We start from the raw sequence: 25,061 nt of genomic DNA on the forward strand, positions 1-25,061 counted from the left end.
AAGAAATCAGGTCTGGGAGGTAAATTTAAAGAGGTTATGAACAAAATATCTAAAAAAAAAAAGGTTCTTTAAAGGTAGGGACTCTTGAATCAAGGATTTAAAGGGTGTTAGGGGTTCCCGGTAGCTCAGTTGGTAGAGCACTGGACTTGTGATCGGAAGGTCGCAGGTTCGAATTCGGGCCGGGACGGATACTGGTCAACTGTATGTGAAGACCCAGAGACGGACGTCATGATCCCAACCCCGTGTCACCACAATGGCACGTAAAAGACCTCGGTCATTCTGCCATAAGTGCAGGTGGCTGATAACACCTAAACACACAGACACCTGGGTAGCGCGACTTTGTTGCTGCTAGCTTTCCACTGGGAGGAAGCGACCCGAATTTCCCAGCGATGGGACAATAAAGTAATGAAAATGAAAATGAAAAAAAGGAAAATTTCCACTGCTGTTGATGTTTATCTTGAGTATCCTTCGCTTATATTTCATTGTTGTCCAGAAAACCACTGCTGGCTTGTGTTTTCCATTGCCTGTTTTTACATTTAGTCAAGTTTTGACTAAATGTTTTAACGTAGAGGGGGGAATCGAGACGAGGGTCGTGGTGTATGTGTGTATGTGTGTCTGTGTGTGTGTGTATGTTCGTAGAGCGATTCAGAGTAAACTACTGGACCGATCTTAATGAACATATACATGAGAGTTCCTGGGTATGATATCCCCAGACGTTTTTTTCATTTTTTTAAATAAATGTCTTTGATGACGTCATATCCAGCTTTTCGTGAAAGTTGAGGCGGCACTGTCACGCTCTCATTTTTCAACCAAATTGGTTGACATTTTGGTCAAGTAATCTTCGACAAAGCCCGGACTTTGGTATTGCATTTCAGCTTGGAGGCTTAAAATTTAATTTATGAGTTTGCTCATTAAAGTTGTCATTAAAATCGATTTTTCGCAAGCAGATTTAAAATTGATTGTATCGTATTCTTCATCACATTCTGAATCTAAATATCTAATATTTACATATGTCATGTTTACTCTTAAAATGTGATCACAATTAACGAAAATAGATTAATTAGTCTTACGATTAAAATGTAAGAAATCGATCCAAAAATGATGTCATTTTATTCGTGATCATTTCCTGATTCCAAAAACATATAGATATGATAGGTTGTATTCAAAACAAGCTCAGAAAGTTAACAAAAATACAGAAAAGCGCGCTTTTCTGCTTAGCACAATACGCTACCGCGCTAATCTGGCGTGTCAATATATCTACGTTTTGCACGTGGAAGGTGAGCGATTTCCTTCACGCGGGGATTCACGGAGGATAACCGGTCAAAGGCCGAACAGAAGCCGAAGGCCGCTCATGACACGTGTGAAGGCAAGTTTTGTCTGTTTTCTAGGTATTGTTTGATTTATGTCGGGATTTAAGGTAAGCTACTGATTCAGCGATGACTAAATTTGTTTCTCGATGCATAAAAAGTCAGGGAGCGATTGATATTTGCCCGTAAATAGCCTTCAAATCTGAAAATGTCCGCGATCGAGCACCGGAAATGGCTGTTCGATGGGTTTTGCAAGTAGAAATGTGCTTTATTTCACCAAATCAGCTCGTATTTGGTGTGGGTACGGGATTCCAGAGGACGAAGGAGTCATAAGAGGTGCAAAGAAGTGCTATTTGGGAGTAGAATAAATCTTCCGAGACAGTAGACAAGAGAAGGTCATATTTGAGAGATGCGCGTAGGCCGATTGTCTTTCCGACAAGCGAATGATACAGCAGATTAATCATTCGTTTTGACCAGAAACCTAGTCTCTAGTTTTTTATGAATGAGAGAGAGAGAAAGTGAGAGAAAGAGAGAGAGAGAGAAAGTGAGAGAAAGAGAGAGAGAGAGAAAGTGAGAGAAAGAGAAAGAGAGAGGGAAAGAGAGAGAAAGAGAGAAAGTGAGAGAGAGAGAGAGAGAAAGTGTGAGAAAGAGAGAACGTGAGATAAAGAGAGAGAGATAAAGAGAGAAAGTGAGAGAGAGAGAGACAGAAAGAGAAAGTGAGAGAAAGAGAGCGAGAGAAAGGGAGAAAGTGAGAGAGAGAGAAAGTGAGATAGAGAGAGAGAGGGTGGGGAGAGAGAGAGAGAGAGAGAGAGAGAGAGAGAGAGAGAGAGAGAGAGAAAGGGAGACAGACAGACAGACAGACACAAAGACAAAAAGACAGACCGACCGACAGACTGTGAGAATAACAGACAGACAGACAGACAGACAGACAGACAGACAGACAGACAGACAGACAGACAGACAAATAGAACAAACAGAGAAACTGAAAGGGAGACTGACAAAGACGATCGACAAACAACCAGACAAACATAAATAGATAGGAAGAGATAATCACCAATCAATCGCTTTCACAGTACGTCAATGGCTTCAAAGGTTTTTTTCTGATGACTTTTTGCTTGTGAGATCGTGACTATTCAAACGGCTAAACGTGCAACATGTGCGTTAAAAAGAGGGGTTTAATTTACGTGACAGGATGAGGTCAACAACCTCGGTACACGCACGTTGTGTATAGCCAGGCTTATGTCGGATTTATGCAGTCAAAGGCAATTACAGTCGAATGAATCAGACCTTCAATGATTGCTAAACACGTAATAGGGCACGGCGGGGTGCTGTAGAATACAAGTTAAAACGATGTAAGCTTCGTCACAACTATGTAATTCAATGTATACATGTGTCATTTTACCATGATGATATAAGAATTCTAAATAAGACAACAACAAGGGAGGTTATTAAATTTTATTGGAACGTTTATTTGTAGACGAAACAAAACATTGTATATATTTAGAGAAATATGTAGTTCGTCGACGTGGGTCATTTAGTTGCAGACAGATATATAATATAAACAAGAAATTCCTCCGAGGTAGGAAAAACACCCCCGTCAAAGGGAATTAACCTTCTCAGTTGGTGGCAGTGACTGAGTGAGAATGGTTATTTCCCTTTGACCATTAAGATGTCCCTCTATAAGTCCTTGTATAATTTTAATCCACCAATAACTCCCTAACCGTGTGTTTGACTGGTCCCAATTTTTGTAAGGACCGTCTCAGGAATGTATAGAACCTGTTCACCAAGTTTGGTGACGATCGGTCCGTTCATTCTTGAGATCTATATGCGAACACAAACACACAAACAAACAAACAAACAAACAAACAAACAAACAAACAAACACATCGACCGAAACCTATACACACCCCTATACCGGGGGTGTAAAAACCTATACACACCCCTATACCGGGGGTGTAATAATAATGAGATAATGGAGAGAGAAAAGCACTGTAATTAAGGGCCCAGTCACACAGTGCTACGATCACGCCGATCTGAACGAGTTATCAAATCGTGGCATATCGCCGTCAAAATCCTGCACATGGCACTAATACCCCAGTCACATAATATAGACGCCGCTTCTGCTACGACGGAAAAGTGTCCGAGAGCGTGGCCAATCGTGGGCCAAACGTGGCAGGATCTTTATGAGCGTGGTTTGGTCGGGGTGGGATCTGCTAGGTCGGGAAGCTTGCACGCTCTCCCTACGCTTATGTTGAACTGCACAAAACAAGCGTAGTGGTGTACAGTCGTGATGTAGTTTTTGTTTGTTTTGTATTTGCCATGTGCTGGATTTTGACGGCGATCCCCGACTTGATAACTTTTTTGAGATCGGAGTGATCGGCATGATCGTCGAAAAAACGTAGAGCTGTGTGACAGGGCCATCATTTTTTTTAATTTTATTAAAACACCTACATCACGACTGTACTGCGCCACAACCCGGCTACGCTTGTTTTGTGCAGTTCAAAATGAGCGTAGGGAGAGCGCGCAGCTTCGCGACCCAGCAGATCCCACCCCGACCAAACCACGCTCATGGAGATCCTGCCACGTTTGGCCCACGATTGGCCACTCACGCTCTCCGACAATTCTACAACGGAGTAGAAGCGGCGTCTCTGTGTGATTGGGGTATAAAGCGTTGACTGATATCCAGATGGCGAGAGTGGAAGAAAAGGCAATTATATGGAATGAATACTAGTGAAACTTTGACTTTGTCCATCAGTCAAATAAACGGTCCAATAAATAATGTGTTTAATTCGTTCTAACATTAAGCCACGTTTAGACTATGTTTTAACATAGACGGGGAACCGAGACGAGGGTGGTGGTGTAAATGTGTATGTATGTATGTATGTATGTATGTATGTATGTATGTATGTATGTATGTATGTATGTATGTGTGTATGTATGTATGTATGTGTGTGTGTGTGTGTGTGTGTGTGTGTGTGTGTGTGTGTGTGTGTGTGTGTGTGTGCGTGTGTGTGTGTAAAGCGATTTCCAGAAAACTGCTGGACCGAGCGCGCTTGCAGCGACGTACGCACGCACACACACACACACACACACACATACACACACACACACACACACATACTCACACACACACACACACATACACACAAACACACCCTCACACACACACACACACACACACACACACACACACACACACACACACACACACACACACACACAGGCGTCCGCATTCGTTTGTCTTGGGAAAGAAAGTACACGTAACTCAGACTTTCAAGAGAAAATAAAGCCTTATCTAGAACTAACTGTTTTAATTAAAAAATGAAATGTGAATAAATGCAAAAATGCAATTAAAATAAAACAAAAACGATATAAATAAACCATAGTACCTTGACGTGGCCCTTCTTTCCCATACCCAACAACAAATGCAGGAGAAGACCAGCACTGTGGCCAACAACTCCGCTCGATTTGGCCTCAACATCCACAAGGGGAAGAGCAAGGTCCTTAGGACCAACGCAACAGCCAACACGACCCCCATCACGCTGGATGGTGAAGCACTGCAAGAGGTAGACAATTTCACCTATCTCGGAAGCATTGTCGACAAGCAGGGTGGCACGGACGTTGATGTTAGAGTCCGGATTGGCAAAGCAAGAGCAGCTTTCCTTCAACTGAAGAACGTATGGGCATCAGCAGACCTGAGCATCAACACCAAGCTCAGGATTTTCAACACCACGATGAAGTCAGTCTTGCTGTATGGAGCCGAAACCGGAGAACTACAGTTGCCATCACAAGAAAAATCCAGACCTTCATTAACACCTGCCTCAGAAGAATCCTCCGAATTCGCTGGCCTGACACCATCAGCAACAAAGACCTTTGGCAGCGAACAAAACAGTTATCCGTAGAACAGGACATTCTGCAAAGACGCTTCCGGTGGATTGGCCATACACTCCGCAAGACGACAACCAGCATCACGCGACAGGCCCTCACATGGAACCCGCAGGGCAAGAGGAGACGAGGCCGGCCGAGAAACACCTGGCGTCGTGACTTGGAGGCAGAGGTGAAACGCATCGGCTACACCTGGAGCTGAGACAACTGGAGAGATTGCCCCAGGATCGGAGTGCCTGGCGAGCTCTTGTTGGCGGCCTATGCCCCGGACGGGGTCAAAGGCATAAATGAAATTAAATGACCTTGAAAAATAGTACCTTGTTGAGAAACTTGTTACCACCATTAGTGTGTTCCATGACATTCCAAATTCAGAACATAAAATGAAATATGATATAATTTTGTTTTTAAAGGTGAGCGCATCCGGAAAGAAGAGGTTGCACAAGTATTTTGTGTATTTAAGTATTTTGTTGAGTCCTACCAGCTTGTTAACCTGACATTATTGGTCACAGCTCTTTATTACTTCTTCTCACTAAGTTGTGAATGCCATCTTAACAATGAATTACCATAAAGTTAAAAAACAAAATATATTTTTACTCACTGATACAAGAACAGCACATGTAAGCTTCTTCAGCGAAAATTCATTCCTGATGAAGCTTACATAAGTGAAAAATTCGCGCTGTTTTTTAACTTTGTTAAACCTCACCAGTCACTTCGTTGTTTAGATGAATGAATTACCATGACACATTGTGTAGCAGACAGCCATCTCGTGTCTGCCGAAGCGTAACGATTGAAACTGCTCCAAGCGTGAATAATCACACAATACTTAAAGTAACACATGTGGCTGTAGCTCAATAATTAATTCATTTTGGTCACTTGTACAAATAATCTCATAAACGTCCTTTAAAGTTGATAGAAGGAGGATTGGCTACAGTATTCGAACACAGAAAAAAATTGTTGGTACGATATTTTCGAGAAAAAGAATTCGTAGGCCTAAACATTATTCAACAAGGCCTTTGGCGTAATCGTCACCGGAAGTCAAGGGAACTCCCTACTTCCGCCACTACTGCCGCTATCAATTGACAAGTACAACATCACTATGTCGTCGCCATCGGTAAGTTTCAAAGGCCGTGCAATAACTTTTCGCCCCTAACTTAAGTCTATTTAGATTTGGGATCCAAAAGTGTTCTACATTATCAAGAAGAAGAAGAACTGGAAGCAATCTGTCGACATGAGAGTGACAGAGTGAGAGTCATTCATGTCACTACCGCAAAAACCGCCCCACTCGCATTTTCTGAGTTTGACGGTAAGAGTAAGCATACTCGTAGATCTTGATAATTATAAAGGGTAACAGCCTTCATGAACTTTGGAGCATAGGCTGTATGCCTCTTAGCTTCTTTTTGCTTTCGATGGGTTGCTTCTAGATCTGTCGTAATCCCTGTAGCACTACATCAATCATTCAATGTACTTGTGGACTTTTGCTCAGAACATGTAAACAGCATAAAGTACTCGGTTGGTTTTTAATTTTCTATTATTCCTTGGTCATCACTTGTTTGATGGATGATGCCCTCCTTCCCTCTTTGCTCCCTCTAGAATCATGTGCAAAGAATGTGACAGAAGAAGACTTTGACTGTCTAGCAGTCCTAACCTAAGTATTTCTCTCATAACCCCACCCATACCCCCAGGTGTGTTCTCATATACATTAGTTTGATGAGAAAATTTGCTAGTAAAAACTGGTTTGGCACTCACAGATGACAAAAAGAGTGGAGAGCTTACCAGATGTATTTCTACATGCTGAAGATACAACTAATTTATTATTGTTGATTTCAGACAAGCCGGAGTGATCATGAAACAGACTCACCTGCACCCCACAGAGGGAAAGGAAGGAGGAGAGGAAGGGGAGGGGGAAGAGGAGGTGGTCAGCCTCAAGAACAAGATCAGGTGTGTTTTCATGTCCATTAGTTTGAGAACATTTGCTATTTTGGCTCTAATAGATGAGACTGAAGAGCTTACAATTAATTATATGAAAATTAGTCTACATGCTGAAGACACAACTATTTTATTATTGTTGATTTCAGACAAGCCGGAGTGATCATGAAACAGACTCACCTGCACCCCACAGAGGGAGAGGGAGGAGGAGAGGAAGGGGAGGGGGAAGAGGAGGTGGTCAGCCTCAAGAACAAGATCAGGTGTGTTTTCATGTCCATTAGTTTGAGAACATTTGCTATTTTGGCTCTAATAGATGAGACTGAAGAGCTTACAATTAATTATATGAAAATTAGTTCTACATGCTGAAGATACAACTATTTTATTATTGTTGATTTCAGACAAGCCCGACGGGTGATCATGACACGTGCACAGTAGACTCACCCGCACCTCACAGGGGGAGAGGAAGAGGAAGGGGGAGAGGAAGAGGAAGGGGAAGAGGAAGAGGAGGTGGTCAGCCTCAAGAACAAGATCAGGTGTGTTTTCATGTGTACATTACAGTGAAATCTGTGGTATCCATACTGGTCTTATCCAAATACCCTGTGATATACAACTGGGGAATTACCCAAATACGTATTACTTAGTCTGAATCTGACCTGTGGTATCCAACTACCTGTGGTATCCAACTCTTTTTGTCTGGGCCCCTTCGTTGTTGGATACCACAGGTTTCGCTATAGTTTGAGGAGAAAATGTGCTAGTTTGGCACACATAGATGAGAGAATTGGAGAAGTTACCATTAGATGTAAATTAGTTCTTCATGTTGAAGACACAAATGTTTTATTAATGCTGTTTTCAGACATGTTCCACAAGTAACGAAAGAGGAGGAGACAGGGGGAGAGGAAGGAGGAGAGGAGGACGAGGGGCGACAGCACAGCAGCGGGGCTCTTCAAGTGGCAGGGGGAGAGGTGGTCGAGGGAGGTGGGATGTGGCCGGCATCCCCACTGCGCAGCAGCACAGGAATAACTTGCAGGTGTGTTTTTAATTAATTTGACATTATTATGAGGAGATATGAATAGCAAAGTCTTTCGCATGTATACACAGATAATGATAACAGCACACATGTTTCATTTTAAAACATGTTTGTTGTCTTTACATTATTACAGACTCAGATCCAACAGCTGGATATTGCACAACTGCGACAACTGGCCCTCGACCTGGCTGTTGCACAACCAGGTCTTGTTTTTGACATGCTTGGTAAGTAACTTCTGCTTTATGGTGTTCTGATATAAGTTTGCTCTTGTCATTATTGTGGTATTTTGTGTGAGCTCTCTATGTAGTATTTTGTTTCTGCATTCTGCTGAAAGTATTTTTTCAATGGTTTTGTTGTTGTTGTATACAAAAAACAAAACAAAAAAAATATATTTACATCCATGGTGCATTATTGATTTTTTTTACTTTGACATTGGTAATCATAAAATATGTATCATAAATTAAGAAATAAAAATGCTTTCTGTTGAAAACAGCCGATCAGTCGTCTGTGCCAACACCTGCACCATCACCAGACCATGCAGCCTGGCCGGACTGGTGTGTGTGCCGACATTGTCGGCACATGCCCACACCTGCAGAACGGATCTGCTGCCAGCGCCGCACTCAGTGCATATCAAGAATGCCTGTACGTATGCCCATTTTTTATATAAAAAAGTATTTATTAAAAAAATATTTACATGAAAAAAAAGATAAACACAGTCATGGTCAGATTGTGTACTTGTGCAGGGTAATATAGTTGTATGTAATGATATACAGTGGAACCTGCTAGTACTCATACTATAGTGGACTCTATTATTGTGATTTTCCACTTATAATGAAGAGGGTTTTTTTCCCCCTTGGGTTCTCTCTGTTAGACAAAAATCTAAACTGTAATAGCAAATTTCTTTTAGTGAACGACTTTCCTCTTCCCTTGAAGTTCACATTGGTATGTAGTCCTTGGAGTCCAATTATTATTATTTATTTATTTTTGTATTTCTTATTTTTGTATTTGAAAAAAAATGAAATTTGGATATTTACAACGCGCTTTATCTTTGCTGTGTAGGAAACTAAAAGCGCGGCAAAGGTCGCACTTTACCAGGCGCCCCACTCAAGGCCCAACAGGGATTCGAACCCGGGTCAATGTGATGTGTTGTTACTTTGATGATTACAATTATTATTTCTTTTTTCTTTTGCAGGAGATGAACATCATTTTACATCCGTTCGTGCTACACCTGAGCAGGAGGCAGCGGGTGGACATTTTGGTGTTTGCGGAAGAGGGAGGCGAAGCCGCCTCCAATCGCCATGCTGCCTATCGCCAGTTTGTTTTCTGGCAGCATGGTCGTTTGGGGGCTGGTAACAGGAGGGCTATCCCTTCATGTTGTGTGTGGGCCATTCGGGATACTTACCCCAGTCCCAACAATGTTTATACAGGATACATTCCAGCGCGCTTGCAGTAGATGGGGTAATTGCTCTTGAATACCGACACACAACATGGAGGGATATTTTTCGTCTGTCTCTTCCTCAAGCACCAAAATGTCCTGAGGACTTGGACATGTTTGACTTTTAGTTTTCAAATTTTTAATTGCCTCTCTGTATGGTTGTAACAGCTGTTTGATTGTTTCCATGGGTTTTTGCACACATTACTTTTTGAGTGCAAGAAAAATATTACAGAAACATTTTGTCTTGAAAATGAGAATGTTATTTTGGTTGACTAGAAAATTATGTTAAAATGGTTTCTTCAGCTGAGCTGTTTGTTTTGTACAAGTTTGTGTTCATTTACTTTGTATGTACTAGTATGACTCCACAAGTTAATTTTAATAAATGTATATTTGACCAACAACAAAACAAGTTCATGTGCCAGCAGTGACACAATGTCATATCATGTAAATTATGCTGTCAGATTTTGAAATTGTGTAATTCTGAATACAGAATCTGAATCACTTCCACTTTTTGTAATGGGTTCAGAAAAAGAAACATGATGTTATTGTTTTTAAATTTATATCACACAACAAACACACAATAGTCTTTAGTCATTTTCAAAGTGGTGTACATCCCTTTATCTGCAGACAACAAACAGTTTCTGTCTTTGTTTTTTGTTTTTTTCTTTTCTTTCAGCAGACATACTGTTGCACAATTACCACACCACAACGCACTCATAAAAACAAATGAACAGACAGACAAATATCAAGTATCGTTACCACCATTATTCTCATATTGTTTCCAGGTAAACATGTACAAAAGCCAACTAAACAGATATGCTAAGTCACGCTTGCAGCCACACATAATAAGAATATACTAACACATGTTGTACAAACCCTCAGTCTCTCTCGCACACACATTAGTATCATGAATAAACAATTATTGTACACAAGCAATATTTTCAACTAAACAAGAAAAGAAAAAAAAAACATGATCACCATGTCACAACCACTCCCTCAGTCCCTGCATTGAGAGGTGGGTTGTCGCTGACATTCCTTTAATTATAATGGGAGGTACATTTTCAGCCGAACATTCCAACATGCTCAATTATAATATGTGTTGCAATGTGAGTTTCTTGTGCCTGCAGCCATTCTATGCCGCCTGAATCTAGCCTGTGAAGCAAAATGTAGTCTAAGGCAATTGATATCAATTTGAAGTGAAAATCATACAACACAGTCTCAACTAAAATGATACAGCTTTGGAAACTATTGATAAATGCTTTTCTTGCAAATTTAGTCTGCCAATGTATAATCACAAAGTTATTACTATTTTTCAAAGTTATTATTAAAATCATTATTCGCCAATGTATACAAGAGCCTCCCATCTATATTGGTGAAATAGCGCAATTTAGGGTCCATGATAAGGCAGCAGATTAAATTAAAAAACTAAACACAGCCATGCCATAGAACTATGCGGGTCTATGCATTTTTACTGGTTACCCACACATACAAACATTGCTGTCTTGAAAAGGGCCTTTCAAAAGTCCACTGGTGTCATATTGTTGTACCTCTCCACATGTCAAAAACAACTGTAACAGAACCGCAGACAAAAAGGGAGGTAATAATTATCCCACTTGACACTCTTTCCTTATGTTCTGCCTCCTTTTGGGCTACTACCAGCTCAACTGCTACCGTCATTCAGGTAAAACGAGATTTTTTCTGTGCAACAAGTTCACTAGTTGGAGGTGGGGAGGTTGCTGCCAGGTGTGTTGACAGTCTCCTTGGGTCCTCTTGTGCCAGAGGTTTTTTCCTGTGCAGTGGCAACGGGTCTTGTAGTCTCATCTCCATGATTCGCAGCTTCAGGGCTGGAATGTGGTGGTAGGTCTTTGGGACCTTCACAGGGAATACCGACCAGCGGCCGGTTTTCTTATTGAAGCATCTGTGATACCTATCAACATAGAACAAGAACAATTATGACTAAAATGCTTGACACTAACCCTTGTAATGGCCTTGAATGTCATAATATAACTAAACATGCCAAGGACATGATCATACATCTAGAACTTGAAGCCTGAATTTACATGTTTGGCCTGTGAAAAAAACAAACAACAAAAACATTGCATTGAGTGTGTTTCAATACATGTACTTACTTCTTTCTGCCATCCTTTGAAGTCGCCAAGGGTCGACCAGCATGAGTGTTGTGGTCCATGGCTGCCAACAGAATCCTGGCTTCATAAACCGGAGGTGTGTACGCAAACCTTTTGCCCGCATACATCAACAAATGTTGGTGAAACACCTCCAGGGGGCATGTGCTCCTGTATGTAAAAAGAAAGTATTATATATAATGGTAGAAGTGAACACGCTTATCATTAAATATTTTACAGTGATGTTCTGCTGATACTGTAGCGATAGGTTTTCTTGTTTATTTACCTCACTGTATGATATAAATCAACCCTGTTACAGCGAAATTCTTATATTCACTATAACAGAGTTCCACTGTATAATGTTGGCCAGCACACATCAGTATGAGCACTACAACTCCTGATTTTTACATCGAGTATTAGTAATTACAAAACCACACAAACAAGTTCATACTTGTTGCACCCACATAATCTCCTTTCATGCACACTGTAAACAGTTCCCTGATTTCTCCCTCAATAGTGAGTAATAATAATCTTCTAACCTGTTTGTGATGACCAACTCTGCTTTCTGGATCAGAGTCTGGTCTAAGACCACAGAGGCGAGCTGTTTCACTAGGGCACGGTCTTCCTGAGGATCAAGCCAGGCCCTCCCATCCTCCCTTTCCCCGCCCAGGTCTTCATGGTCGCAGCACCAGGCACCAGCATCCCAAGAATGTATGTTGCAAACATGTTGCAAAACTCCTCGCCACATACCCTGGAATGGAACAGACACATTCAGAAAACTATACATGCCTGATTTTTTTCAAACTATTGAAATTAGTGCATAATTGTGATTGACGTGCTATTATTATTTGTAAATGAAACCGTACAAATAACCAAACAAGACAATGACCAAACAGGTTACCATGAACTTTGTCTTGGTGTCAGCCTTCTGGCAGCAGAACCAAAAGTGGTTCACTATCGAAGGGATCCACTTTTGCAGCTTGCGACCTTTACTGCCTGCAGCAATCTAAGAAGAAAATGCAAATGTAAAATGTAAAGATACACACACAAACAAACCAAAGAAAACATGAGAAAACCAATAAAGCATTCACAATATTTCAAAATTGTATCAAACTATAACACAATTACAACATACGTACCTTGGCTAGCTTCTTGCCAATATTTTTGGCAACATGCCACACATCAAGGGAATGTTTTTTTCCGATCGCCTCTTTTTGACAAAACAAAGAACAAAATATATTCATTTGCAATATCAAATATTTGGTGCATACATTTTTAAAATGTTTGCTAAAATGACCAGCCCAAATTAAATGAAAAGGGCTTAGCAATGCACACATAATACAATGAACAACAGCTGCTAAAGAGACAATAATGGTGACACACTCTAAACTGTATCCCCAAAGTGGGCAAGAGGTATATTATCTTGAAATTAAGCATTCTAACTCACTGCACTGTCCATCCAGATGGGACTGATGTATGTATAGATAATAAATGTTGCATAATAAATTACCGCTAACATATAATTGACTGTTAATCACACACACACACACAAAGGGGGGAAAAGAGGAAACAGAACATACTCATATCTGCAGCTATTCCCACATGGGCATCAGTGACGACCTCATCAACAGTGGTGTCCACCCGTTCACCTTCAAGCACTACCTCATCCAGTGCCCTCTTAAATCCAACCCTTTCCATGTTCGTGGATTTTCGCTGTGTTTCCCGTTTGTCCACACACTGGACAGAGAGAATCTTTGTGGTCTCAGCCTCCATAAGAGTGTAGCTGCAGTACTGTGCGCAATGACCTATTTGAAAATTCAATGCACCATTAAAAAGTAACCATTTATGATGAAACCTGCAAACAATATTCTCTGACCGGACATCAAAATTGCAAGGCTTTTCTAAGCTCAGTTGTTTGTTAACATGGTTACGAGAACACAGGCAAGCCAATTACTCAAGCGCCTAGACTATATCATTCTACATGATGGTAAATAGCACATTCTAATATTCCAATGACTATGTAAAATTGGGGACATGGTATATATTGGGTCATTGAATAATGCAGGTCTGCAATAATCGTACTGACCTGGTGAATCATTGCGTCCATCTCCTGCACACACACACACACAAAAATGGAATGACATAACAAAATAAATGTTCAATAAAAAGTGCTCTGCCGTCACTTGACAACAGGAAGTCAATTTCAGTGGGTTACATGAAAATGTAACTTTTTCTTTCAGTCTATTTCTCAAAAGCAAGCACGCCTTGATACAATGTCCAAAATTGAATATTATGTCCTGCATCACATCATGTTTTGCTTTTGAGAAATAAAATAGAAAATATAAAGTTGATTTTAGACATTCATTTCAATATTATTGTGGGGTTGGGGGGGTGGGGGGTGGGGTTGGGTTAAGTCTACAGCATTGGATACATTATATTTCTGAAATGGCACAACAGTGACAAAGGGGTCAAACATAAATCACAAAAGAACAACAAACACTCACCCAGAACAACCAAATTTTGCTCTGCCAATGAGTCGAAGATGGCTCGTTGGTGGTCCTTCCATGTGTCCTTCACAGCCTTTATGATAAATGGAAAACAAAGTTATATATCTATATTCTTGTGAGTTGGGACAGTCACTGAGGGACACACAAAGCAAGAATTTTGCCTCACAGACTAGACTATGTCAACTGTTCTAGACAACAACAAAAAATGCCATACTTGTTACAAAACATCTGAATACATAACGAGAATGGGTTGCTTTTAGTTTCTAAACATCATTTGTAACTAGGGTGGCCGGTTGGTTCTGTGGTGAACACGATTCCCCAGGGATACAGCAACCCGGGTTCAAATCCCCGTTGGGCCGTGAGTAGGGCGCCTGTATAGTGCAACCTTTGCCGCGCTTTGAGTTTGCTAGAGATAAAGATAGAGATCAATAATAATAATAATAATAATAATGGACATTTATATAGCGCGTTTCTAGACAATCTACTCATAGCGCTTTACAATATTTAAACAGGTAAAAACAAACATGCATAGATATTAACACAAACTGGCAGGCAAACATAAACAACACAACTATCAATATCCAAATTCCATTTTCTTTCCATTTTATACACACACATTATAAATTATTTTTTAACTGTTTTTTAATTACCTGCACCACATAATGTTTCTGGACAGCCTGGTGGAAGGTAGCACCAGGAAAGGGCAGGTTCAGCACCTTCGCCCACAACGCCAGCTTGGCATAATTATTTCCACTTAGGAGGATACATGTGCTGACTAGAAAATCACCACAGTGAATTTTGTTGGGCAGGGTGGGCTGGGCACACCATGTGTGGCTCACATGGCCTTTCACACATTCCTGAAATTCACAGATCAGATTTGAAAAAAACAAAAATGCAAATGACTTTATAAAAATTCAATGTGTCACTGTCAGTAGGATTACTAGGAACATATACATGTACAAACATAATGAGTTGATGAAGCCTAAGTGCATTCTGAAATCTGAACCATCATGCCACATTTAGTGCTGTTAGACTTAGTAGTGTCCAAGATAAATTCAACATTTTAGTTTTTAACGAATGAACGGCCAGACGGACAGATGAACCAGGTGAGTACATAGACTGACTTTTGCTTCGCATGTGAGTAAAAAATAAAATGTTCTCACCCATCTGAGGTACAGTGCTGAGCCTGTGAAGCCCTCCTTCACGGCAGGAACATGCTCACACCCAGCAGTGGAGCATTTCCTGATGCTCACAGCAGCCAGTGCCTTTAGTTGGTGGACAAATGCTAGGCACAGTGTGCTGTTGCAAATGTCCTGGCACTGGTCTGCTGTGGCTATCCTGGTGATGCCTGGTCCTAACTCCACCTCCTCCGCAGTGTCAGCATCACCTGTCTCTTCGTCCTCCTGCTGGCCGTACGCCACCTCCTCAAAGGCCACCTCGTCTGCCTCCTTGGCATACTTTTCATCCCTGACACATAGGAATAAATAAAAAATAATAATAACATTCAGTGTGCAATACAGTCTGATGTAGATTAGACTTCCCTAGAAGAATGAAACCATTTTAATCATTTTACAACATAAATGTATAAATTCATGTATACATTACATACAAATGAAATAGATTAGAATTTGTTTTATTCTTACAAAAGCAACACATTAATAAGAAATGCAAAACATACACATCCATGGTGAGAAAAAAACTGGCGTCTTGAGATTCCAGCTCGATATCATCGACATCAAAGTCGCTGTCATCACCATCTAAATCACCATCACAGGTTAAATCACTGAATTCAACAGTGATGCTGCACAAGAGAGACATTGAAAACAAAGTTAGCATCACTCAAAATAATAATGTAAGTTGTCAACTGACAAACAAGAAAAAATGTGCCTGCAGTGCCAATCTATAATACTACTACATGTATCTCCGAAAACATAAAAAATCATCAAATGACCTTTATTATCAGAATATTCTCATTGTTTGTGTGTGTGTCTTGTTTTTCATCATTATTATTTTCACATGGTTCTTTACAAATTAGCTTTTTTAATAATACTACACTTACTTGAGAGGGTTGACAAAGGAGCGGTCAATGTTCTGCCTGTAAACATAAAAATGGTAATTATAATGTATTAAAACATGCAAACAAGAACTAGATGTACTGGGTAAATCAAAACACCCCTCAACAGTATCCAGTTTCTGTTGACATTACATTTCATTATCTTGAAAAAACAAGAAGTAATAATTGGTATAACTAAACCAGCAACCAACTCAACAATCAACAATAGTAGACACTAATGACTGCCGTCATTGTAAACTGAGGTAACCGGCTGGTGTTGATCTCTGGCCGACAGTTTGCCAACTCAACTCAAATGCAGATAACAAACAATGACAAGCTTACCGTTTTGACCTCATCCCTTTCCCTTCTTTGGCAGGCTGATCAGTCCTATAATTGAAAAAAAAAGTTATTTATAAATATGATTTGACTATTTAACACACCTTGAATCAATCGATAATGTGAACCCACTGGCACTTGTGGAGACGATTTAAAGTTTAGCATTTAGAACTTTGTAAATAGATAGCGGTTTTTGATTTAAACAAGACAGTTATTTGTGCAAGGGAGACAATATACAACCGGTGTAACCAGCCAACCAAAATCAACACTGCACCATGTTCAGTAAATGCACTCACTTTTCAATCTCAAGTTCTGGCTCCTCCTCGAATGGCTCCACACCTGATAAAGGTGTACTGAAAAATGTCAAACAATCAACTCTGACCATCACCTGATTAAAATGTGTTTAAATGCATGAAACTAGCAAACTGACAAACTGAACAAAATCTGAAACCAATCTTCCCAACATTTCTTTTTTAAGTTTTTGTGAACCCCATTTACTGTCAATAAACGGTCTATGAGTATGAGTATCAATTTACAAAGTACATATATATATTTACCACGGCTTGGACGAACTAGGGACAGAGGAGAGGTCGGGGGTGGTGCTGACTTTCGCTTGCTGCAGGAGCTGCCCTGGGGTGGAAGTTTTCTGCGGAGGCTGTTTAGCAAAGTCTGGTCTCTGCACAGCTCTGTTGAATAAGAACAAAAACAAAATCCATGCACTTTGAAATAAATTCGGTTCCTACATTCACTACACCCAGCTGAGCAAATTGGTAAATGTATCAGAGCTCTGTGTAAAGCTGACTTTCACAATGTATCAATTGACACTGACCTGCTTTCAATATCCCAAGTAGAACATCCTGGTTGAGGGTCAGTCAATGCGGCCTCTTGAATCTGTTGATAGCTAAAAGTAAAACATAAAAATAAGTCAGAAGTCAATACAGCGCTAATTGACTGAAAAAAAAAATGAAACGAATGTTCATCTATAATTATCAGTTTACAAAATACATTTACCACGGCTTGGACGAACTAGGGACAGAGGAGAGGTCGGGGGTGGTGCTGACTTTTGCTTGCTGCAGGAGCTGCCCTGGGGTGGAAGTTTTCTGCGGAGGCTGTTTAGCAAAGTCTGGTCTCTGCACAGCTCTGTTGAATAAGAACAAAAACAAAATCCATGCACTTTGAAATAAATTCGGTTCCTACATTCACTACACCCAGCTGAGCAAATTGGTAAATGTACATCAGAGCTCTGTGTGAAGCTGACTTTCACAATGTATCAATTGACACTGACCTGCTTTCAATATCCCAAGTAGAACATCCTGGTTGAGGGTCAGTCAATGCGGCCTCTTGAGTTCGTTCGTACCTAAAACAGAAAAAGAAGTACAGTAGTCAAGAAAGCACTGATTGACTGGAAACAACACTTTGGTTTTGAAACGAATGTTCGTCACACTGTCACTGTAAATTATTATTTGAAAACATGGTACTCAAAGAGAAAACAAAACAAGCAAATGACAAGAACAAAGGAGGAATTTGAATTGAATTTAAACGATACTTACGCGTCCATGAGGATTCTAGAAAGTTCCGTGTCTGCTTTTGATCTGTTGTGAGGTTTCAACAAATGAGGTGTCTTGGCAAACACCTGTCCTCGGAGGGCCCCCCATCGTTCGAATTGGCTGGTCAAACAAACTTTCAATTTCTCCCTCAGCTTTTTCTTTTTTTTCTTGGCCGAAGCCGTGCTTGCAACTCTGGCAACAGGCACAGCAGGTGGTGTAGGAGGCAAACATACTTTTGGAGGCATAGATCGAAGACGATCTTTCACATCTTGAGAAGCCATCTTTGTTTGTAGGGGAAATCCGTTTCCGGTAAATGTTCTAAACATAGAATCGCCTCGCTATACACTGTCACGTGACTGTTCTAAAAATATCACGGCGAAGGGTATGGGTTTATTTCGAAACTATCTTCAATTATTGATTTCTGACAAACTACAAAGATTTGAATAGCCCCAGTTGGTAGAACACCTAATTTTTATACGCTGCAACAGCTGAAAAAGCCTTAAACCTATGGGTTGAGCTCAATGGGAGTCTTTAAACAAGCGTGGATGAAAAGAAGAAGCACCACAAAAACTGAGGCTCTGCAACAAAACGAGCACCTTCCCAGACCTTCCCGTTGTGGCATCTATAGACGTTAACGTTATTAACCATCAGCGCCTTTGCATCAGACAAGGCTAGCCAGCATAAATATTTGTTCGAGAAGGTCGTAACAATAACAAAAACACTTTTAATTTTGTTTTTAAATGTTTTATTGCTAACTTTAAACATTCTGCAAACAGATATGTACTCTTAACTCTTGCGCGATCGGGTCTTAAACACAGATTTGCGACTTTTGTTTATTTTGTGTTTGTTTGCTCTGGTGGTTTTTTCCTTTGCAGTCGACGCTGTGATTTCCCCCAAAACCGATGTTACTAAAAATAGAATGTATAATTCTGGGAAATCGTTCACTGGAAGTACTCAATATATATAAATGCAACCCTTTGATTCATTTGATCTTCAATACATCACTCACAATCTTTGGCAGGAAGATAAATGAATGAAAAAAAAGATACAAAAAGTAAGAGTTCAGAAAATAAAGTAAAAGTTGAAACATTTAAAAATGAGATTCGAACCCATGATCGCCAACGTAACGAATTACCGAGCAAGCGCTCCACACTCTTCATGGGTAAAAAGTAACAAGTCGCGTAAGGCGAAATTACTACATTTAGTCAAGCTGTCGAACTCACGGAAAGAAACCGAACGCACTGTAGTTTTTCACCAAGACAGTACAGCTTCGTCAATCCCCGCGAGAAGAAAATCGCTCACCTTCCACGTGCAAAACGCAGTGAAATTAACACGCCAGAATAGCGCGGTAGCGTATTGTGCTAAGCAGGAAAGCGCGCTTTTCTGTATTCTTGTTAACTTTCGGAGCTTGTTTTGAATACAACCTATCATATCTATATGTTTTTGGAGTCAGGAAATGATAAAGAATAAGATGAAATCTTTTTTGGATCGATTTCTTAAATTTTTATTGTAAAACTAATTAATCTATTTTCGTTAATTGTGATCACATTTTAAGAGTAAACATGACATTATTATGTATTAAATTTTAGATTCAAAATATGATGAAGATTACGATGCAATCAATTTTAAATCTGTTTACGAAAAATCGATTTTAATGACAACTTTAATGAGCAAACTCATTAATTAATTGTTAAGCCTCCAAGCTGAAATGCAATAACAAAGTCCGGGCTTCGTCGAAGATTACTTGACCAGAATGTCAACCATTTTGGTTGAAAATTGAGAGCGTGACAGTACAGTGCCGCCTCAACTTTCACGAAAAGCCGGATATGACGTCATCAAAGCTATTTATAAAAAAAAATGAGAAAAAAAACTTCTGGAGATACCATACTCAGGATCTCTCATGTCAAGTTTCATGAAGATCGGTCCAGTAGTTTTCGCTCTACACACACACACACACACACACACACACACACACACACACACACACACAGACAGACACACACACACACACACACACACGCACACACACACACACACACACACACACACACACACACATACACCACGACCCTCATCTCGATTCCCCCCTCTACGTTACAACATGTAGTCAAAACTTGACAAAATGTAAAAACAGAACATTTGACTTCGAATATAACATGTGTTTTCATGAGCATTGGGGATTCAGTATCAACTCGTCGTTTTCCGAGCCGCTCCGTTTGTATTTGTGTACTGTAGGCTTACTTTCTGTACATCACACTGTTCGATGTACATTAAGTTGATAACCTGTGCTCCCGTTCAAGTCGTATCCGTTTCGAACCATACTCAAATAGCATTAATGTCAAGTGTGACCGACATAATGTTGGCACTCCAGTTCCGATTCCGGGTGGAGTCTACCCCTTGTAAAAGCGAGACTTTTGATTTTACAAGGGAATTTGTCTGCAAGCCCAAGGAGTGCTGAGGCCAGAAATGACAAATACAATAGGTTTGACGTGCTAATAACTACGATAACAATTGAAACTTGAGTATGGGATATTGGATTTTTCAACAGCAACTGACAAACAACTGAATCCACTACTGATGATACTTCTAAGATTCTCTTGTGAATATGTGAAAAAATCAACCATCAAATAATCATTCCCGAAGAATGGTGATAGGAGGAAAAATATAGAACACAAAATACCAACCACTGAGTTATTTTGCTGCTAACTTGCAGGAAAAAAGACTTTGCACTATCCTTTAACACTAAATTTCAATCATGACTTAGACAAACATGAAAGTAAACGTGTTAAAGTTATAAGAAATATATAAAACTGTGTCACATGCAAGGTTAGGTATTCCTTTCACAACAGTACAATTATGAATACCCCCTTTACAATGAGACAAATCGGACGCCTCGTTTTGGCACTAGAATTAACTTTTAAAATCTAAATGATAAATTGACAGCTTGTTACACAAACATTCTTAAATCATAAAATAATTATTTTTTCATCAAGACAAGATTAGTACAATTCAAAGTTTTGAAAGTCACGTGCACGCAAGGCCGTGTTTCCCAAGCAGACGAATTTTCTGCATAGCGCTTGCTTCTTTGAAGCCAACTGCCGCCGAAAAGTTCTTGTGAATCGCAGTCGTTTGTTGCATTTTAGATTCAGAGATACACAATAACGTGCTATTGCAGATACAGCGAGTCGCATTGAAATTACAAACTGACGACTAAATTGTGAAAAAAAGGGAAAGTGGATCACACGGGTTCACGATGGCTCAGGGGCAAAACAAACCACGAAATCTGGTGTGTGGTTTACGCAAGCTGAATAGCCATTCAAACGAACTGTGTCATGTAATGCTATTAAATGCTATTGCAAGTGTGTTCCATAAGGTTAGAACTGCTTTTTTCGTGAGAAGATTTAAATCATTATGTGAAACATTTGAGGCAGTCTGGGGCTTTAACGTGATAAATGTTGAACTGTTGTGGCTTCTGATCACCGGCGCGGCCTTACCCCGGCCAAACCATTTTTGACAGAATTCAATGAGAAAACATATATATGCTTGTAGTCAGTGTACGCATGAGGAAAAAGTAATGAAAAGGGACATGGTATTTACAAAATATATGTTTTTTCCAGTAAGTCCAAGGATTGCTAAGGAAAAAAATATCGGATAATGTATGAAACTTGGGTTTGGGGTTTCATACTTTTGAACAAGAATCACTATTGAATGAATTAGTAAAACTGATTGAAAACAAAGAAAACATGTTCGATTTTTGAACTTTGATACCTGGATTCAATCAGTCATTTCTTTATTGAAACTGTCGTATCTTTTTATTTTGGGACACGAAATAACTATTTTAATTCTACTTCCTGTTCTTAGGAGTAGACTCCAGCCTTAACTAAACGACACGGCCTTCGACACTGTAGCGCAGATATGTTTTTGGCCTGCGGCTTGACGCGTGTGTTTATTTGCCTGTGGACCCGCAGGAAGGACTAACATGACTGTGGATGGGGAGGGGGAGTCAAACACGGAGCGGCCGGAACATTAACAGCTGCAGACCCGCAGTTCGGCCGCAAAAGCGGCGGTCTTCTATCTCAACCGCAGACTTCGTTATTTCCTCTTTCTTTCTCAATCTCTTCAGCTCAGTTACAACGCCAAAAGTCGATTATACACATCTCTCACAAGAAGGAACAATTGTAAACGGATCGGTTTACGGGGGCTGTACGTTATCCTATATTATTTACGACTCAGCCATTCGCGTCCATTGTGCAGATCCACTATGTGTGAACATTCCAATAAGCTTACATTTCCAGACCAGGCCGCCTCAAAGGTTTAGTCGCGAACGATAGCATAATTCAATCTGTACAAGGCAAAGCTCGAACGGTTTGCGTTTTGAACTGAACCGGTACATCATACACTAGTTTTGTCATCGATTCTTTTACTCCAGCCAAGCGCATTTTCATCGTATGTGTACAGAATACAGCACAAGCCTGTCGGCTCAGCGAACAACGTAACTCCTACTATGGTAAACAAGTTTCTGCTGGATCGTCTGCTTCAGTGCTTGCGTGAGCGTTGGTGTTCATTGTGCAGCCATCGTATGCTTCGTTTGTGCGCTTTTATCTAAATAATTAGGACTTTTTTTCATCAAGCTTTATTTGTTACACACTACAATCACGTCTGTAAATATAGCTTGAAAGGTTTAAAAGCAAAGACCGTTGAATGCAAAACAAGTTTAATTTTTAACTACAACCCTGTCAGACCCTCACTGTATTCGACCCCTCGAGCTGTGACGTAGTTCCGCTCTTTCTGATAAGTGTCAATCTACCGCCATAACGTTGGTGGATGACTTGTCTCTGGGGCTGGTCACAGGCAAAATGAAGAGGGTAAGTCATATTTTGCCCGATTAACCGTTTGTTGCACCTAAGACTGAACTACAGTCTCCATTTTGTATGTCAGCAATGTCACACGGCGTTTAGTTTGTGTCTCGTGATGGCGGATGACCCGACTAGCATCGCCAGACAGCGAAGTAAAATTTGCATACACTGTGCTGTGGCAAGACCTGTGCCAAACAGTAACTCTAACACACTCACAACACGCACACGCTTCGCTGTCATGCCGGCTGCAAAGTTTTTGTTCGGCGAGAATAAAATGCGAGCTAGGTTGATTTTTGTGTGAGGCACACGTTACGTACAGAATGGCTTTTTTCTTTGTGTGATACTCTCTTCAGATTTCTTTACACGTTTGTTTTGTGAAACTTTGAGCGTGATGAATCGCTTGTTGGAACTTGTGTCAGGCCGGTAGATTAAGTTATTGATTGTGCAATGTTAGCTTGAAGTACAATTAATTGGTTATTGCCTGTTTTTTCCAGAGAGAGCTCCGGTTTTCTGTCTTAATTTGTTTTAGTTTTAGTTTGATTCAAAGTATAACTTAGAGTGTAATATAAATTGTAATGCACACATGCATTGCATTCTTATAGATCTTTGTATTATTGTAACTGTGAGAGGACTTTGGCATGATTTTGTTTATATTTTCTGTTTTACAGTAGACTACATCTTGGATCCACATTTATTACTTTCATGTGACTTATTTTGGTGTGTCTTAATACATCTTGTGTCTGCTTGTGTATGTGTGCCTTTACAAGGCTAGTTTTGTGACCAACTCGTGATACAGGCACTCGACGCTCTGTTGTACTCTTGACCATATTCATGATGTATACTAGAGTGTATGCATGGTCACCTGCACTGTTTAATTTGGAACATAGTAAGCAGGAGGTGCTGTTGTAACTTCGAATCATTGACTGTGCGAAAAGGGTATTCATAAGCGTGCTTGTACTGTTATAGTATTTCTTCACTATTTGACAACATAGCCATATTCAATGTTTCACTTGCTGAACAAGTGAAATACTGAATATGGCTATGTGTACATTATTAGGATCCTTACAAATATGAAAATCATAACTTTAGTTTCCCCTCAAGGAAAGAACATGTTGACAATGCGAATAAACGCAATGTGCCAGACTATATTTGTTATTTAAAAAACAAAACAAAACCAATCAACGACAAAAAAACACACAACGTAATGGTAAATTATCCGCCTACCCAAATTGCCTCATGCAGGGTGTTATTGTCAAGAACTGCTTTAGGAGTGTAGCGGTTGCTCTGAAAGAAGCTCAGGGAAAGAGTAATTGTTTGCATTGAATAGAAAAGAAGCTGTCGACAGTCACTGTTGATCGTAATTGGAATCTAAATATTTTATCTGTGCAGCATTTGTATTCAAATGTGATTGTTTCATCTCTTAATTATCCAAAGTGTCAAGAGTGTCCTTACATTGCATTTTAAATGAGGAAGAGTACTTAAATGTGCAGTTTTGCGCCTGGTGGCGCTAAAGCCTGTCCACACCAGCGTAATGCATTGTGAATCTTGTGCGCACCGCTTAGCCCGTGACGTTACAGTAACATCATAAAGGTAGTGTCTCCTTCCCCCGAAATCGGCGTATGCTGCCTGAATGGCGGGGTAAAAACGGTCATACACATAACAATCCACTCATGCTAAAAACATGAGTGAACGTGGGAGTCTAACCCCATGAACGAAGAAGAAGAAGTGTCTGTTCTATTTCTTCCGTGAGAAATGACAACCAGCTGAGGTTTGACCAATCAAGGGAGGCGAGACTATGACAGTGACCGCCGATTCGCCATCGAGGCATTTGACTTTGATATGACAGACATCGATTCAGTTTTCTTGTAGGCAGATTTGCTAACTTATTGACTTTTATTGATGATTTGAAGCTCTCTGGACACCATTATCTTAGTGGTTCTTGAATAACTAGAACACAAACACTGTACAGTATTATAGCTGTCTTTTCAGAGAAATTTTGTGCAAAGTGCAGATCAGCCTAGTTGGACTTGAAAAATGTTATGACCGTGTGGTAACCAGA

The 25,061-nt window shown here is 40.2% G+C and overlaps 4 protein-coding genes and 1 long non-coding RNA gene across 7 annotated transcripts in view; 4 read left to right on the top strand and 1 right to left on the bottom strand.

The window, feature by feature from the left end:
- Positions 1-4,102, top strand: part of LOC138976284 (uncharacterized) — a 50,477-nt gene extending 46,375 nt beyond the window's left edge. For both annotated transcript variants that reach the window (XR_011458937.1, XR_011458936.1), the window contains exon 7: positions 3,806-4,102. This is a non-coding gene — a long non-coding RNA (uncharacterized lncRNA). The remainder of the gene's footprint in view (positions 1-3,805) is intronic.
- A 630-nt stretch (positions 4,103-4,732) lies between these two features.
- Positions 4,733-5,394, top strand: LOC138977230 (uncharacterized). Its single transcript, XM_070350136.1, has 2 exons — positions 4,733-5,046; positions 5,133-5,394. The coding sequence occupies exons 1-2, from the start codon at positions 4,733-4,735 to the stop codon at positions 5,392-5,394; spliced, it is 576 nt and encodes a 191-aa protein (XP_070206237.1).
- A 628-nt stretch (positions 5,395-6,022) lies between these two features.
- Positions 6,023-10,115, top strand: LOC138976286 (uncharacterized). The gene is made up of 8 exons (XM_070349129.1): positions 6,023-6,303; positions 7,020-7,130; positions 7,268-7,378; positions 7,517-7,651; positions 7,972-8,145; positions 8,279-8,369; positions 8,639-8,787; positions 9,338-10,115. Exons 1-8 carry the CDS (start codon positions 6,289-6,291, stop codon positions 9,596-9,598), a joined length of 1,047 nt encoding a protein of 348 aa, XP_070205230.1. The 5' UTR covers positions 6,023-6,288; the 3' UTR covers positions 9,599-10,115.
- A 210-nt stretch (positions 10,116-10,325) lies between these two features.
- On the bottom strand, positions 10,326-18,666 carry LOC138976285 (uncharacterized). Its single transcript, XM_070349128.1, has 19 exons — positions 18,150-18,666; positions 17,885-17,956; positions 17,611-17,739; positions 17,429-17,500; positions 17,157-17,285; positions 16,896-16,952; positions 16,606-16,650; positions 16,270-16,305; positions 15,889-16,011; positions 15,374-15,677; positions 14,861-15,067; positions 14,208-14,283; positions 13,790-13,813; positions 13,284-13,508; positions 12,843-12,913; positions 12,605-12,709; positions 12,243-12,454; positions 11,710-11,874; positions 10,326-11,507 (listed from the first exon to the last, which is right to left on the bottom strand). The coding sequence occupies exons 1-19, from the start codon at positions 18,470-18,472 to the stop codon at positions 11,258-11,260; spliced, it is 2,625 nt and encodes an 874-aa protein (XP_070205229.1). The 5' UTR covers positions 18,473-18,666; the 3' UTR covers positions 10,326-11,257.
- A 3,605-nt stretch (positions 18,667-22,271) lies between these two features.
- LOC138976287 (serine-rich adhesin for platelets-like) overlaps positions 22,272-25,061 on the top strand; it is a 36,457-nt gene continuing 33,667 nt past the window's right edge. The window contains exon 1 of one of the 2 annotated variants that reach the window (XM_070349131.1): positions 22,272-22,653. In XM_070349131.1, the coding sequence (XP_070205232.1) occupies positions 22,651-22,653 (3 nt within the window). In that variant the 5' untranslated portion in view covers positions 22,272-22,650. Of the gene's footprint in view, positions 22,654-22,948; positions 23,012-25,061 lie in introns of those variants that run through there. The other variant, XM_070349130.1, reaches the window with a different exon arrangement.

The sequence above is a fragment of the Littorina saxatilis genome, linkage group LG9, assembly GCF_037325665.1.
Source record: "Littorina saxatilis isolate snail1 linkage group LG9, US_GU_Lsax_2.0, whole genome shotgun sequence".
Taxonomy (NCBI): Eukaryota; Metazoa; Mollusca; class Gastropoda; order Littorinimorpha; family Littorinidae; genus Littorina; species Littorina saxatilis.

Coding starts and splice junctions, on each gene's coding strand:
- LOC138976285 (XM_070349128.1), bottom strand. CDS start 18,472: ATGTTTAGAACATTTACCGGAAACGGATTTCCCCTACAAACAAAGATG. Junction 17,286..17,428: donor ACTTGGGATATTGAAAGCAG/GTCAGTGTCAAT, acceptor CTTATTCAACAG/AGCTGTGCAGAGACCAGACT. Junction 16,012..16,269: donor TCCTTTGTCAACCCTCTCAA/GTAAGTGTAGTA, acceptor TCTCTTGTGCAG/CATCACTGTTGAATTCAGTG.
- LOC138977230 (XM_070350136.1), top strand. CDS start 4,733: ATGCAGGAGAAGACCAGCACTGTGGCCAACAACTCCGCTCGATTTGGC. Junction 5,047..5,132: donor ATTTTCAACACCACGATGAA/GTCAGTCTTGCT, acceptor CACCTGCCTCAG/AAGAATCCTCCGAATTCGCT.
- LOC138976286 (XM_070349129.1), top strand. Junction 7,379..7,516: donor AGCCTCAAGAACAAGATCAG/GTGTGTTTTCAT, acceptor TGTTGATTTCAG/ACAAGCCCGACGGGTGATCA. Junction 8,370..8,638: donor TCTTGTTTTTGACATGCTTG/GTAAGTAACTTC, acceptor TGTTGAAAACAG/CCGATCAGTCGTCTGTGCCA.